General features: G+C 43.2%; 1 protein-coding gene across 2 annotated transcripts; it reads left to right on the top strand.

The window, feature by feature from the left end:
- The first annotated feature begins 323 nt into the window (after positions 1 to 323).
- Positions 324 to 15,299, top strand: WHAMM (WASP homolog associated with actin, golgi membranes and microtubules). 2 transcript variants are annotated; one of them, XR_010614556.1, is made up of 11 exons: positions 324 to 893; positions 3,997 to 4,170; positions 5,444 to 5,594; positions 6,107 to 6,276; positions 6,958 to 7,123; positions 8,089 to 8,276; positions 9,752 to 9,838; positions 9,919 to 10,014; positions 10,379 to 10,970; positions 11,194 to 11,253; positions 13,718 to 13,803. XR_010614556.1 is itself a non-coding variant. In XM_065688286.1 (10 exons), the coding sequence occupies exons 1-10, from the start codon at positions 354 to 356 to the stop codon at positions 14,002 to 14,004; spliced, it is 2,451 nt and encodes an 816-aa protein (XP_065544358.1). In that variant the 5' UTR covers positions 324 to 353; the 3' UTR covers positions 14,005 to 15,299. The 2 variants fall into 2 exon arrangements, 1 of the variants encoding a protein (XP_065544358.1); XM_065688286.1 differs by lacking the exon at positions 11,194 to 11,253 and having other exon boundaries at positions 13,718 to 15,299.
- The last annotated feature ends 432 nt before the right edge of the window (positions 15,300 to 15,731 follow it).

The following is a 15,731-nucleotide window of genomic DNA, read 5'->3' as shown; positions in this document are numbered from 1 at the left end:
TGCAGTGGGGACCCGCTGAGGTAACGCCCGTGCTCCTTCCCGCAGGGCTGTGCGTGCCTATGCGCCAGCCCGCCGCCAGCCCCGGAAATAACTGTTTACTTCACAAACATCACCGGTTTTGGCACACCTGAGGCTTTCCACACGCACTGCACCCACCACAGCCCCGTCTGCTGTTTGTTTCTGTGGCAGCCACGTGAGCCCGGCCGCGTCTTGGTCCCGCCCCTCGGGGCGACGTCCGCCCAATGGTCCCGCGAGTTGCCGGTGACGTGTCATGAGGGGCCCGCCCCCTCGCCCGGTGCGCGCTGTGCCTTTAAGGTCTGTCAGTTTCTGTTTCGTTCTCCGGGTGCGCCATCATGGAGGCGCAGCCCGACAGCCTGGAGGGGTGGGTGGCCGTGCGGGACACCGCCTTCGCCGAGCCCCAGCCGCCGCCGCGGCTCCGCTTCCTCGTGGCCTGGAACGGCGTGGAGGGAGCTTTCGCCGTGACCTGCCACGGCCGGGCGGAGGCGGCGGCTCAGGCCCCTCAGAGCTGGGCCGGTCTCTTCTCGGCGCCGGCCCTGCGCGGCGTCCACCAGCAGCTGTCGGCCGTCTGTCCGCGCCTGGAACCCGCCTTCCCCGCGCTGCCGGCCATGCTGCCCGGCGTCGCCACCGGCGGGCTCTGGGCTGTGCTGTTCCCCGGGGGCACGGTGCCGAGCGAGGCCGAGGTGCAGGAGCTGTGCCGGGCGCTGGAGCTCTATCTGGGCTGGGCCTTGGAGCTCTGCGGCGGCCGTGTGGTGCTGGACACCCTGTTCGCCGCCGACCGCCGCCGCGACGATGAGTATTTCGAGAGTCTCCACGAGCTCCGCGCGAAGGCCCTGCGCGGCCACCTGGCTCGGGCCAAGGAGGCCCTGAGGCGGGTACGGGCCCTGGTGCCGGGCGGAGGGTGGGGAGGCCTGAGCGGGGCAGCGGCCTTGGCAGGCCCCGCTGCCAGGCCAGCGGACACCTCCGGGGTGGGCCTGCTCCCCGCGAGGGAGCACAGCCGGGTGCGGGTGCTGCAGGGCAACCCCCTGCTCTGCTGCATGAAGGGACGAGCTTCCCCCTTGGTGTAGGTCCACCTTGACTGCTTTGTGCTGCAGGACAGCTCACACGTGCAGCTCAGTTTTAGCACCTCTCCTCAGCCTGTGCTGCAAGAGCTGCAGTCACTCGGGTCACACGTTTGGGTGATGTGAGCAGGGGTGGCTAAGTCACTAATGTTGTCTTACTTATAGTAGTGCCCAGTGTACACATTAGTGCTTACACAAAACCTTTTTTATTGTCTGGAACCCACAAGTCAACTTTCTCGGGTACTGAGTGTCATCAGTCTTTGAGTGCTGCTTTATTAAGTGGGGAATAAGTCAGCACCTTTGGGCAGCCTGTACAAGACATTGGGGCACTTACTTAATCTGCATGTGCTCCTGCAAAACCCACTTTGCTAAAAATATCCCGCAATGTTGTGCAACGGGTGGGATGGAAACTGAAAAGGAGAATACGATCATGCTCTCATCTTCTAACCTGTGAAGGTCTTGCACTGCCTGTTTGCAGTAATTTAACTTGGGGATTCTCAGTTTTTTATTAAAAACAAACTTAGCCATTGACCTATGCCCAACAGATGTTTTGTAGTCAGAGAAATTGTGTTAAGTGTCAAATTCTGGCCTGTTGATTGTATGATCAAATGCTGTCAGTCCTTTCTGCCTTTGGTGCTGTAAGCTGCTTCTTGCTGTAGATGTGTTCCTGCTTTTTTTTTTCCCTGTTGTAGTAAGAGTAAGTTTAAAGGTTGGTATCTAGTAACATGCTTGCAATTAGGACATTGGTATGTTAAAACAAGAGCTTACAAATACTTTAAGCTCAGCAGTGTGTGGCTGCTGTAGTTTCTTGCAGTATTTTTGCAGTCTATTTCAGGGCAAAGTAAGCTAAAAGGTATTTTATGAAAATGATCCTGCTTTGGAGAAAAGACAGTTGGCTTTAGCCTTCTGTTTCCTGTTTCACTTCAGTATTTCACAGCTGTAACAACATTACTGTTTCAGAAGGACACTTTAAAACCGCAACTTTAGCTTACATCAACTTTATGCACAGTCTTGTATACAAAAGTGTCTGTAACTAATTATAACAGTTCATGGCCCTTGCAGGCCTAACAGGGACGCAAATTAATTGCAGTCTAGACCAAGTTATGCAGGATTCAAGACATAAACCCTACCTCGTTCAGTGTTAAACTAGCCTAAAGTATCGGAGCATCTTTATTCCCCTTTTGTATCCAGGTCCTTCTCAAATACTTCATCCTCTGGGCCAGGAAATTGATTCTGAAGAATGCAAGAGGTGTTTGTACAAGGTGGAGGATAGTAGTATTGTGTAAATACTTTTTTTTTGCATGTGTAATACTTTTTTTGGAACACATACTTTGTGTTCAAAGGCAAAGTAAAAACCCCAAGTGCAATACTGTAACAGCAACCAGAGGAGTCAGGGTGGTGGTGAACCAGAATTCTGTGAAAAGAATGTCAGATTGTGTAACGGATTATATTCTAAAACAGGCAAAATGCTATGTTCCCCTCAACCCCTTGTAATGATTAATTGTCTCATGAATTGACTTTGAAATTTAACTAATACTTCCCCTCTTAATTGCTGGAAACATCTTCCAGAAGCAGCATGACCCTCGCTACTGGCTTGAAGTGTGGGAACCAGAAAATAGACTATTGTTTCTATTTGGCTTTGATACTGTGGACAGAAAAGCAGACTGTTAAATTGCTGCAGGCACATTTAGGACTGTCTGATAGGCCGTGAGCTCCTAGGGAAGCCCAAGAGGCCACAGGACTTCCGGGATTACTGTAAATGTTGCAGTTCATATGCTCTTGTTCCCCTGTCCCCCCTATGCCAGGCCTGGAGGGAGAATGGGTAAGAAATGCTCTTGAGCTGACTACCACAGATTTTCCTTGGGAAATGCCTCCCTCCACAGCTGGGAGCTTTGCTTCTGCCGTCTTACCTAGCCTCAGCGGGCAAGAGCAAAGGTGGTTTAACTTGAGGGCTTTTCAGTTGCAACACAGTCAAACTTATGTTTCTAATGCTTTTTCTCATTGTTGTAGCACCAAACACCCCCTATTCCCTTCCCTCCTTACAGAGCTGTGAGCAAACACTGTCCTTCCAAGAAGGTCTGTGTTTCTCAGTGGAACTTAGCGATGTTCTCTCAGCTGGCTCACTCTGTCCTGGCAGATAGAGCACACCATGGTCTCTGCTAGCTGCTGTCAGGAAATCTTTGACACTTCAGTTGGTGCCAATAAACAAATGCAGTTGAGGGAAGTTTTCAACTTTGTGTTTTGTCACAGAAGCAAATAAAGACCTTAAATAAGGAGTAGTGTATCAGGAAGGCAGTTCTTCCACGGAAGCCTTACAAGTTACAAAGTATAGTATCACTACAACTGAGATTAGAATAACCTATTCTAAATTATCCATCTGTTTAACTGCATTTAAGGAATTTAACTGCAGGGTATATCAGGAATGGAAATCAGGTTCTGAATTTTTGTTTTTAAATTGCAGTTTGGGTTTTCTGTGCCCTAAGTCAGCAATTCTGGATCCAGAAATTAATTCATGCTATCAGGCATTTACTAATTGTGGAAGCAATGCAAGAGCTAGTTTAAGAATACTTTCTTTGTCTTTCCAGTGCACAGATTTCCCCAGTTTCCCATTCATGTTCATAAAAAGCAGCAACAAAGTCATCTGCACACAGCTATTAGAATTTCTGTGGTAGAAGCCCTAGGCACGTTACTCCTTTGCAGTCTCCCAGTGCAATGTGCAGCAGTTGGTGCCTTTAACAGTGAGATATTAAAAGATATTTCCAGCTAGGGGTGGCTGCTGAATGCCTGGTATATGGCTTCTGTGCAGAGGGAAGTCTTCCCTGCTCATTGAATGACAAACAACAGAGCCTTTCCACCAGAGCTTGTCAGCAGTCAGCACACAAAGCAGCTGAGACTGATTTACCTTTTATCCCGTTAGATTCTTCAGCAGCATAAAAGTGCTGACACAATGGTGGCTTTGATGAAGGTTTATGAAGAAGAAGACGAAGCTTATCAGGATTTGGTCACCATGGCAACACAATTCTACCAGTATTTACTGCAGCCCTTCAGAGATATGCGAGAGCTGGCGACACTGTACAAACTGGAAATCCTGGTAGGTCTGCCTTTACAGAGCCAAAGGCAAAGTTACATAGTAGGGCATCAGCTGCTTTTGGAGCAGTTTAGACTCAAGTCACTTAACATTCTGAACTTCTGTCTGTACCTACTTTTTTTTTTTTTTTTTTCCCCTGGCAAGCCATCAAAAGTGACCAAGAAATTCTGAGGCAAGGCAGAACCATTTTCAGAGTCCATGGTACTGGCTTGAATAGAACTGCAGCTGTCTTCCCACCTGTGCTCCCCATTCCTCTGTTTTGAGGAATTAAAAGGAATCCCCAAGCTCCAGCTCTCTGGGGTTTTCTCTCTGGTAGGCTGAATTTACAGAGATCTAAGTAGCCTTTGTTGTGGCACTGAGAATGCCATCCCCCAGCAATGCTCATACACCAGATTAATTGTAATGGTAGAAGAAAAGGCAGAGGAGAATTTACCACACAAAGCAGTTTTCTATTAGTGCTATAATCTGCTAGAAGTACAGGTTAAAACATGTCAGTTGTCACTGATTTAATGTAATTTTCTGTGCATCTTAAACTGGAAGCCCATACTGAAAACTATGCCCCTGGTAAAGACAGACATCTACTTTGGTTTTTTTTTTTTTGTTTGTTTTGTTTCTTAAAGAGTGTTAAAGTGAGCTATTAGTGTTTTTGAAAAGGGTAGAACAGTTTTAAGTTCAGACTGAGGTTCCTGAATACTGAAGGTCTAAATCTGAAGAGATCATATCCAGTATGATGTACTAAAAAGTAAACTGAAAATTGGAAGGGGTTAAACAAAGTTTGTTTCTCTATTAAAAAAAAAAAAAAAAGATAATTAAGGGGTATTTAGGCTCATGTGCACTTTGTGAACTTGAAAATACTCTCTTACATTTCTGTATCCCTTCCCATGTGAAAGAACTGCCAAACTGAAGAACCTGGCAGGTCAATGTGCTGTCAACACATGGGGGAAAATAGAAAAGAACATTGTACATAGAAGGGTGGGTTTGAGTTACTTTTAGTAACAACTAAAAATACTTGTGTTGGACATGACTTTTAAGGGATAGTTTAAAACTTTTTTAGGAAATAAATTAATTCAGAGTTTAGGGTGAAGTCAGGATTGGTGAGCAAAGGTTCTGAGTTAGCCTAGAGAATGAGGAACAAGGTAATACCATAGACATGAGTAGTGATTTGCTTTGTGACAGGTGAGGAAGAGGTCATGTTTGCCGCTATGCTCTGCCTTGCGTGAAAAGTCTCTGCAGGCTGCACTACTGGGTGGTAACTTGGAATTTTGTCTCCTTGCAGAAATCTTTGCAGTATGATAATTTGGGGCCTAGAAGAGTACAAGCTTTGCAGAAAGATGCTGAAGAATGGACTAAGCGAGCTGAGAATGCTGTGTGCTCCATTCAAGATATCACTGTGAACTACTTCAAGGAAACATCAAAGGCTCTGACAGGTAATTTGAGTGATTTACACAAAAGGTTCTGTAAATACTTGACGTGAGGGACTGAGAGATCTTCTTACCACATTTGTTGGTCTCTCTCTTCAGACCTTGAGGTTAGGATAAGTGTCCAGCTTAAGAAAGAAGCATTTTATTCATTTAAGATTCATATCTTATAACCAATTTGGTTTGCAACTTGCATTTGGCTTGCATACAGATATTATCAAGGCCTGAGACTTATGGCTGCAAGGCTCTGAACAAAAACCATGTATGCTTTTAAAGCTTGATATGCAGGCCTCAAGGAGTGAATTGCTGTGTAAACATTAAGGCATGTTGCCATGCTATAGTCAAGCATTTTACTTACATATATAAAATAAATATGACCTTTTAGTCTTGAAATTTTCTAAAGAACCTTCAGAAATTGTTTAATAGCATCAGCATTTTAAAGTACTGTAGCTATAGTGGAGACACACAAGGGATATTAGTAGACTGCATTTCTCATAATACTGCAATGTTTTAATCTGCAGGAATGCACAAACAGATGGAACAAGATCAGGAAAGATTTGGTAAAGCCACCTGGGCATCAGCTTTGCCACGATTAGAAAACCTGAAATGTATGTTAGCTAAAGAAACTCTTCAGCATCTGAGGGCTAGAGAGTTGTGCCTGAAACACAAGAGAGCTGGCATTCAGAAAAATGTAAGACCTTGCAAAGCTGTCTTTTCTGTCACTGTTGTGTGAAGGGCTGGTCAAAATCTACCAAAGTGGTCATGGATGTAAACTTTCAAAGTCTTTGTCTGTGAAACGGCTTAGCTTTTCAACATGGCTTTAAGTTGTGGAAAAATGCTTGTCTCCAGTTTCTTTTAGAATTGCTCCTGCATGTTCAGGACACTGAGCAGAAGTTAAGATACATGCTTTTACAGTTGAGGTGTGACGTTAGGATTTGTGATACTAACCTTTAAAATTGTTAGTTTTAGGCAGACAAGGACTAGATATTATTTTCAGACAACACTGCAAAATAAAGATACTTACTTAATTTTAATCTTCTGATGTTCTTGATTTGATGGCATCTAACTGCTGCTAAGAAGACCTGATATTTATTTTTTAAGAGTAGTGTACTGTACCATATATGATTGTTTTCAGGAGCAGTATTGTTAAGTCTTTCCTGGTAGAGTTAAGATAAAATTACAGTTTAGGTAAATAAGACTTTCTCCTCCTCTAGGTTTCTGCTCCAAGCCATTTCTAACATTCTGCTGTTTCCATACCAAAGCATCTAAGTAGCTGCCAGTTAGGCCAGGCTCTGTGCAGGTACTTGTGCATCCATGCATGTTTCATGTTGGGTATTTTGTTATTAATGCTTTTTATTTTCTATAAACACAGATGGAGAACCTCAGTGAACAAGAAGAGAACTTAACTGTAGTGGAGGAGCTGGAAGTACAGTATTATGAAGTGCAGCTGGAATTATATAATATACAGCTTGAAATATTGAAACATGAAGAGGTGCTGCTTATTGTACAGACGGATACTTTAAGGAGACAGATTCAAGGTAAGAAGAAACAAATATTTATGCACATATTCAAAATACAGGAGTGATGTAGCCTGCTCTGTTTTCATTTAACAAAAAAACCCAAAACTGGTGTATTATCATTGCTCAGGTCTTGGTAGTAGAAAGCATCACTGGGAATCACTGACATGGCACCATCTGATATTTTGACATCTGACTAATTGGACACTAATTTGGTAACATAAGTTAAAAAAAGCTACACTGTTCACTAATATTGACAGCAACTGCGATATGTGCATGCACTGGTTCAGCATATGGAATAACTTATTGTCAGAACTTAACTGCTCTCATAGTTACAATGCCTATGCGTAGAAACTTTGGATATCATGACCTGCCGAAATGGATCCTGAAATGCATCACAAGTCTGTTATAATTTAACATGTAGAAATTACAAGATTGCATCCTGCAATGACAAAAATAGGTGATTATAGCTAGATGGTACTTGAGTACTTCTATATTCCTGTTTCAGTGTCTCTTTGTAACATGTTTATGATCAAATTAGGCACTGGTCTTGTTTATGTTTATTGGTGCTTATGAATTCTCTGTTACTGTGTACACTGTGATGTAAACATTGCTCCTGCTTGTTGCATAATTACAACCTGGTAAATAGTAAAATAAGGCACCCAGTGTTCATCAGAACAGTCTTCAATTTCCGGGAAAACTCTAGTTGCTGAAAGTAGGAGTTAAAGCACAGAGAGACATTTGAAAGAGGAAGCTAAATAACAACAAATGCTAACAGCATAAATTTGATCCTGCGAAGCACCCCTGTGAGTAACATGACATGTTTGCGTAGGACTTTGAAAGACCAAGCTCGGCTCTGGAGCATTACATGTTCTAATAGCTAACTCGCTGCCTTCAGTGGCTTTTAAAATGTCATTAGCTCTTTAAATGTTTAAATAACTGTGGCAATTTGGGGGTTTTTTAAAAAATGCCAAATGCCTTTTTAGAGAAACAGGATGAAGTTGTTTACTATGATACATGTGAAAATCCTGAGGAGCTCAAGGTCATTGAACAGACAATGGGACAACATTACGCTAACTTGTCAGAAATGACGATGCTGAGGCAGAAGACTAAGCAGTTGGAGACAAAGCGTGGGACTGTCTGTGCAAGGAGAGCCTACCTCAGGAACAAAAAAGTAAATGCAGTCCTGGAGATGTGCATTTTTTTTTTTTTTTTTTTTTTTAGCTGATATCTTGACTCATGAGGGATGGACAGGAAGCAGCTAAGGAAACTTTGGGTGGAGCATACAAGGTGATTCAGTGCCAAGGTGTTCAAACAGAGAGAGGGGCCATATGATTTTAAGTCAGCTTTGCACTCCACTGTGTGGTGCAAGTACCTCTCTGGCTTATTAAGACAGCACAGACTTATGTGGGGGTGACCCAGGAGGGGTTCCCTTATCACCTAAACCTCACCAGAGCCCTGTTGTAGTCAGCTGGAGCTTTGCCCTGGCAGCCTTTACAAAGCAGCTGCAGTACAGGAGGAAACCTGGCCTGCAAGGAAGGAAGCTGCAGTGACAAAACGGCTCACACAGAGGTACTTTACGTTTGAATGGGAGAGAGAGGAAAATTTAACTGCTGTAATTCTCTATACAACCTCTCAGTTCTGTGCAAGGGGCAGTTTTTTCTGTTGTTTGCCATTCAGAATAGAACATGAGGAAGACACAAGTGAGATCACAGTTGACCCTTAACCTTCCCGATGGGCTGAGCTTACCTTACACCTCCACAGTCCTGATGGGGTAGAGAGCAGAGTTTAGGCTCCCATCTGTCAGGCCTTTTACTCGTCACTAACCTGGACAAAATGGGAATGATGCTGGAAATGTTTTGTGAGCCATCATTGTCTCTTGCTTGCAACCACTTCCTCACAGACACTTCCTTTGCTTCTGTTTTCATTCATTTAATTGCTCTCTCTTGGTTACATAACACTGAAGCCAAATACTAGATGATTTGCAAATGCTTGCCTAGCCATGTGGATAATCCCCCTCTGCACAGTGACAACTAGCGACTCCCAGAGAACATACGGAAGCCTGCAGCTTCTCCGCGGCACCTGTTACTAACAGAAGGAGCCCCTGCTAGGCATTCATTGTGCCTCCCAGACCTTTGCTTCTGCTTCCCTGGCTTTTGTACTTGGGAGAGTAGCCTTGCATTTTTGTAATGCCCTGCTAACTTCCCTCTTGCTGCCTTCTTCATGTCTTTGCACCTCTTCACTCCAGCTGGTACCTGGCTGGAACCTCTTCAGACCTCGTTTCTGCCTTCCCCTCCCCCTGACTTTTTCTCTCTCTCTCTCTCTTTTTTTTTTTTTTTTTTTTTTTTTAGCTTAAGTGTAAGACAGAGGGATTGGTTCAGATCTGGGTATGTTTCCTCTGCAGTATGAGTAACCCTATCGCTAATTAGGAGAGCAAAAATTTCCACTGGCTTTAGTCGTGAAGGAGTCCCACAGACTTCACTTTCAGGGTCTCACATCTGCCACTAGTTGAGCTTAGCCATCCTTGGCAGAGCCAAATACTCAGCCTTGGTTGCTGTTTAGTGGCTTGCACACAGGAGTTAATGGCATAGATGATGCACAGTGAAAGTGAGCTAACCAAGGGTTGCATGAATTCTTGTGTTCTACCAGGATCAGTGTGAAACAAACCATCGGCAGAGATTGCAACAGGCAGAAGAGAGCAAAAAACGCTTCCAGCAGCATCACAGCATACAGATAGTGAGTACTGAATAGCAGGCTTTGAGAACCTGGTAGTTGCATGTTTTCACACACTAAGACTCACTTGTGTTTTAACGCAGAAGAGAGACAAGCAGAAAGAAGAGGAGAAAAAGAAAAAAGCATGGGTAAGCCAGGAACGTCAGAAAACACTGGAGAGGCTGAAAGCATTCAGGGAGGTAAGTACTGTAAACTACAGTAGTCCTAGATGGTGTCAAAACATGACAACAGAAAGTAGCTATAGCTCATGGTCCAAAACAGAGACAACTGTCTGGATAGCCTAAAATAGGATTGCATGTAATGTCTCAAGAGGGTTAAATCCACTAACGATAAAGTTTCTAGTTGCAGAACCTGTTGCAAAGAACATGAGGAAATGGCTTTGAAAGAAATACATTGATACTCATTTAAATTTGTCCAGGGTTGAATTTTCTGCTTCAGTAGGTGAATGGTACAGGTCTGTATGGCTTTTTGCCTGTTTTAGGAGTTGATGTTTTGGCCACTCCAGTGGAGATGTGACCTCCTGCCTTATGATTTGTTTTACAGAAGTGTCCAGCTCATGTTGTTCTGAAAACATCTCATCCTCTGCCTCTCAGTCCCAAGTTGCCACAAAGCATCACTCAACAGGTTGCAGTACGGTCCCCTCCACCTTTGTTGAGAGCAAGAGCAGCTCCAGAGCAGCCAAAGAGTATACTGCTAGTAGAAGCCCAGGAATCAAAAGCTTTGCAGCAAAATACCCCAGCAGATACCCCTGTCCAGATTCTTGTTACTCATGGTGCCACAGAGGAACAGAAGCACAGTGGGGGATTGATGGACTCTCCAGCCTCACCACCATCACCACCACCTCCTCCACCTCCTCCTCCTTTGCCCCCTTCTCCCCCACTTCCCCTCTTACCTCTTGAACTCCCTCCTCCCCCACCTCCCCTCTTACCTCTTGAACTCCCTCCTCCCCCACCTCCCCTCCCTCCCTCACCTCCTCCCTTACCTTTCCAATGCCATCTTCCCCCCCCTCCCCCCCTACCTCTTCAGCTAAAGACACTGGATAAGCCACTTCCCCTCAGCTCCGATAACCCCACAGAAAGCCCTGCACTGCATAAACGGGATGACTCATCCAGGAGGTCTATAAATGATTGCATAGGTAAGAAAGCTCACACTGGTGTCTTTATTTTTTATCTCGTTTGCTGTATTTTTCTGTTCTCCTTCCCTCTGGCTCTGGACAGGAATAGTGTGCAGTTTTGCTGAAGAGAATGAAGCTCTTGGAAAACTGAGTCTTAAGAAACCATGTACAGTAACACTGACTATAACTCAGGTTATTAAATGAGTAACAATGATTTGTGTATCCTGTGTGATACACTTCACAGGGTCCTGATACTCAGAGTGTGACTGGAGCATTTTTGTGGGACTGCTGTCAAATGGGACAGGTCAGTATTTTAGGACTTTTGAATCTCTACTGTAATCCTATATTAAGTACAGCCTTACAAGTTAGTTTAAACCATACTTAATCACAGCAGTACTTGTTCTGTGGAGATCTTGGTTCAGGACCTGCATTTCTCATGACACTGAAAATCCCATTGCTGTAAGAGGCTAGAAGGTGTCAGAAGAAATTCCAAGGAGAGGGGGTTTATTAATGTTGTTTGGTGAGAAGCAACTTTTACTACCAGGTTTGTTCTTGCCATGGTTTTACAACTTGTGAACTGAAGGTGGTATTTTGGTTGAGGATTAATCACCTGCCCAGTCAGAAGATCATTGTAGGCAAATTGGTAGTTGTACTAAGGCTACATCTGAATGTTCTTGATTTATGTACTACAGAGCTAGTAGTTGGGCTGTTCGCGTTGTAAGGTATGCACAAGTGTGCACTTACAATTCGTGTGGTTTCTAGATGGAGGTTTCTTAAGAGAATTAATGCAGAAGTCAACCAGAATTTGAAGGGCAGATGGATAGCTTTGGTGTACTAACATCCCCAGGGCAAAAATTCTGTTACACCTCTGCTTTGTTAGCAAGATCATGCAGGTGTAAGTGAAGGCTGAACTCAGCAATTGAAACAGTAGTTTGAATGAGAATAGAGCTCAGCAGCCTCCGAAGGCTGCATTGGTTACATCCGAACAGGCTTATTTTTATCTCTAAAGCAAGCAGATATTTTGACTATGTCAGGGAGATTGATCTGAGTTGGAAGGCAGCAATTTTTTACTGTCATTTTTTAGTGGAGCTTTTGCTAGAATGAAGCGTCTTTAAGTGTGGTACCTTCCTTTTCCTTTTCCTATGTTTTGTGATTAGTATAAACAGTCTTTGCATCCTCTCAGTTAAGAGGCAATCCACAGGCAGAAACACCAAGGAAAGTTCAGCCTTTTCAGTATAAGCTGGAAGTACAAGCAGTTGAAGGGCTGAGACACAGTCAGGTTACCATGAGGAACTACTGTGCATCCAGTGGACCAGTGTGAGGACTTCAGTATGAGGGGTCTGTGGAATAACTCTACCACGGACACTCTGAAGAAGCTTTCATTAGTAACAAGAGTTGTACCCCAGAGTAATCTGATTGCTACTGGAACAGCCTTGCTAGTAGCTAATATTTACTACCATTCACAGCATAATGTTGATGTCCTTTCATTATTTTTGGATAAGAAAAACCCCTTTTGGTTTATTGAAGTCTTTATTGGACAGATCTGCTTGGTTGTTTACACCTATTTCATGAAGAAAACCAGCTTGTTAATTGCTGTAATAGTAATTGGTAAAATACTGCCACAGGAACTTACTGAAACAGCTTTGTAAAGGGGTTGGTTTTAATTACACATGAGCTACTCATGTCTTTGTACATGAAAAGCCAGGAGAGTTTAATATTCTGGTGTTGAAAATACTGTCTGTAGTAGTTAACATACTTTCCAAGGGGAGCTTCTCTTACAATTTGTTAGTCTATCTAGTCTGTTACCAGGCAGCCCATTTGATCAATAGACTTAAGACTTCCTTACTTGAAGGCTTGGTGCATCTTTGCTTGATCTTTTCTGGCATTTCCGTCTCTGAAGGTACCACAAGATTTAGCAGAATGTTATGTTTCAAGTGCTTGATGTTAATCACATAATCTTAGTACTGCGCATTGCAAGAATACTTCCAGCTGTGAGGCACAGATGGTCTGGACCTATAGGAGTCGACTGCTGTCCTGGGAAACTTGCCTCCCTGTCCAACAGTCTGAAGCTAGCAACAAAGAATCTAACAGAAGGAATAAAATGCAAATTACAGCAGGTATAAAGAGAACTAGTGGAAGCTCTCTCAGTATGGTGTCCTTTGTGGTCTGAAGTTCAGAAACATACGCCTGAGATTTAAATCATGTTGTAAAATGGGAATTATATTTTAAGTCTATACAGAAAAGAGCTGCCTGGCTGCCAGCTTAGGGTCTGATCTGGCTCCCACTGACTTCAGTGGTGCAGTTTCAAGCCCTTCTACTCAAATCTTTTCATTTTTCTCTTGGCTGAGCAGAAATGCAATTGACAGTCCCAGCAGGCATCTGAGCAAGCTAGGAGGAATGGTAGATCGTTTCTAATGCAGAATACAAGAGACTTTTTGGTGCAATGATTTTTTTTTGAAAGCCCATAAAGTTGTAATGAAAAAGAAGCATCCTCCTTTGTGTATAATTTCTTCCTTAGAGCACAACCTTGTATAATGTTAAAGAGGCATTGGATTCTCAATTCAAGATATAAAAGCTTTAACTGCTTTTTAAAAGCAGTTCCAGAGCCTGTTGTTGCAGAAGCTTGAAAGTGTCTGTGCCAGAACAGACCATTTTTTCTTGTCTGTAGCAAAGACAAAAGGAAGAACCCTGAACACTTGGGTAGGGTTTTATACCTCTAAGTGTGGTTGTCTTGTTTTTTCTGGTAACAATAAGTTTATCTGTTGCAGGTTCCATGGATGAGGTTTTGGCTTCTCTAAAACGCTCTGAAGTTCATCTTTGCAAAGTGGAACAGCCAGATCCGTATGCCTCTGTGAAGGACAGCATCCTCTCTGCTATAAGGCAGGGAGTTAAACTGAGAAAAGTGAATCGACATACTGAGAAAGATGTCAGTAAAGGACCCCCTAATGATTTTGAGAGAAGCATTAAGGCAGCCATCCAGAGAATTAAGAAAGTGTCTGCTGATTCTGAAGAAGAAGAGAACAATGATCAGTATAATGGAGAATGGGACAGCTAGCCAGTTCAGCGAGATAGACTTACTGACTGGAACAGAGTGCGTGTCTCATTTTGCAGATCGTAGAAGACTGTCTCTTTCAAAATGGAAGAACAGTGTGGTTGTGTGAGTGCTCTTTTCATAGTCCAAAATGTCTAGTAAAGTAAAAGAATCCTGTTGAATTTCTATAGGACCTGCAGTTTCTAACTCTTGTGTGAGAAATTGTACTCCAAATTGTGCTTGCGTTAATAGGTATTTCTGGCTCAACCATGTAGGGTTTTCACTTCAGCTATCTGAAGATCAGCGGAAATGTTGGATTGAAATGTACGTTGTTTATATTGTTACTACACAATAGGTAATGCTATCACAACGAAGTTTAAAGAGTGATAACTGAAAGTCTGTTCTGTCAGATGGAAGCAGAACCAAATCTGTGGTGACAGAGGCAGACCAGAAAACCTTGCATAATCTGGAACCTCTCATTCCTACCTCCATTGTCCAGAAAATTCTTTAACATTTTGTTTGTCTAATACAGCTCACTCTCAAGTAACTCCATGGATACTCCGTTTATCATTTTGTTATAAAGTGTGTGTTTATGAATAGGGTTGATAATACTGAATAGGAAAATTAGTACGAAGTTTGAAATAAACACTATTGTAGTAATTACTGAAAAGTTTACTTTCTAGCTGGACACTTAAATATAGAATATTTTTAAATGCTAGATGTTTTTCCTACCTCTAGAAGGAACCATTGGCAGGAAAGAGCCAAAATATTGTATGTAATATTTTCTGGGATCTAGCCCTGTAACACAGAGCTGCATTTCTCCACTGAGCACATCAATACATGTTTATAGCTACTCTCATGAATTTAAATTACCTGATAGCCTTATAAATGTCAGGTATGTGCATTGTGCCTGTGACCTGACTATTTAAAAATTCAGCTACATTCAATTTAGAGACTGTTTCTGGATGGATAGTGATAAAGAAAGAGACAAACTTTCTTTTGGAGTTCATACTGACCCTTAATAAATATATATCCAGATGGAAGGAGTGGATTCAGTGTGCTGTCATTTTAGGATGTAGCTGTGAACTAAGCACTTAGCCCATGGTATTCTGGGTTTTCATAGCAAGTGGCAGCTACACAGCAACTGTGCTTTCTCACTAATGGTATATGTAAATGCCCTTATTTTTTTCAAATATTTATGAATTATAATTTGGTAACAAAATTGCAAATCCAGTGCTTTAATTCCCTGTTTTACTATAGAATAGCAAATCTGCTTAATCAGCACAATAAATATGTATGCAACAGTTTCCATGTGAGAAGCAGCAGCTGGGGGTTCATTTTTTACTGTATCAGCACTTACTGTTGTTAGGAAGTCAGAAAGAAATGACCTTTTTCTTGTCTACTGCCATCAAACCAAATGGAGACAAAGGCAGCAGCAGCAGCACGTGTCAGTTCTTAAAGCTTCTAATGTGATGTCTGTGCTGAACTGTGGGGAGCAGGGGTGAATTCACTGCACGTTCAGGCTTCAGCATGCATGCTTCCCATAGACTAGAAGTGAAAACAAAATCTGGCCCTTTAAGAGTGGAGTCCTTTTCCCCAAGGATACCATGGGCAGAGGGGGGTGTTCAGAGGTACAGGCAGGACAGAGAGACTGGTGCTGAGGGCTGCCCTCTTCCAGGCTGTGCCCCTTAGTTCTGTGGTTATTTAAAGTCAAGCAAAAGGGCGCAGAGGCTCAGCTGCCTTCCCGTGGC

The sequence above is a fragment of the Lathamus discolor genome, chromosome 8, assembly GCF_037157495.1.
Source record: "Lathamus discolor isolate bLatDis1 chromosome 8, bLatDis1.hap1, whole genome shotgun sequence".
NCBI lineage: Eukaryota > Metazoa > Chordata > Aves > Psittaciformes > Psittacidae > Lathamus > Lathamus discolor.
This window is presented reverse-complemented; position numbering and strand designations above follow the sequence as displayed.

What these genes read in the sequence shown, in the direction of transcription:
- WHAMM (XM_065688286.1), top strand. Translation starts at nt 354, where the DNA reads ATGGAGGCGCAGCCCGACAGCCTGGAGGGGTGGGTGGCCGTGCGGGAC. An exon ending in GAGCTGGCATTCAGAAAAAT is followed by an intron (nt 6,277 to 6,957) that starts GTAAGACCTTGC and finishes CTATAAACACAG; the next exon opens with ATGGAGAACCTCAGTGAACA. An exon ending in GGCTGAAAGCATTCAGGGAG is followed by an intron (nt 10,015 to 10,378) that starts GTAAGTACTGTA and finishes TTTGTTTTACAG; the next exon opens with AAGTGTCCAGCTCATGTTGT.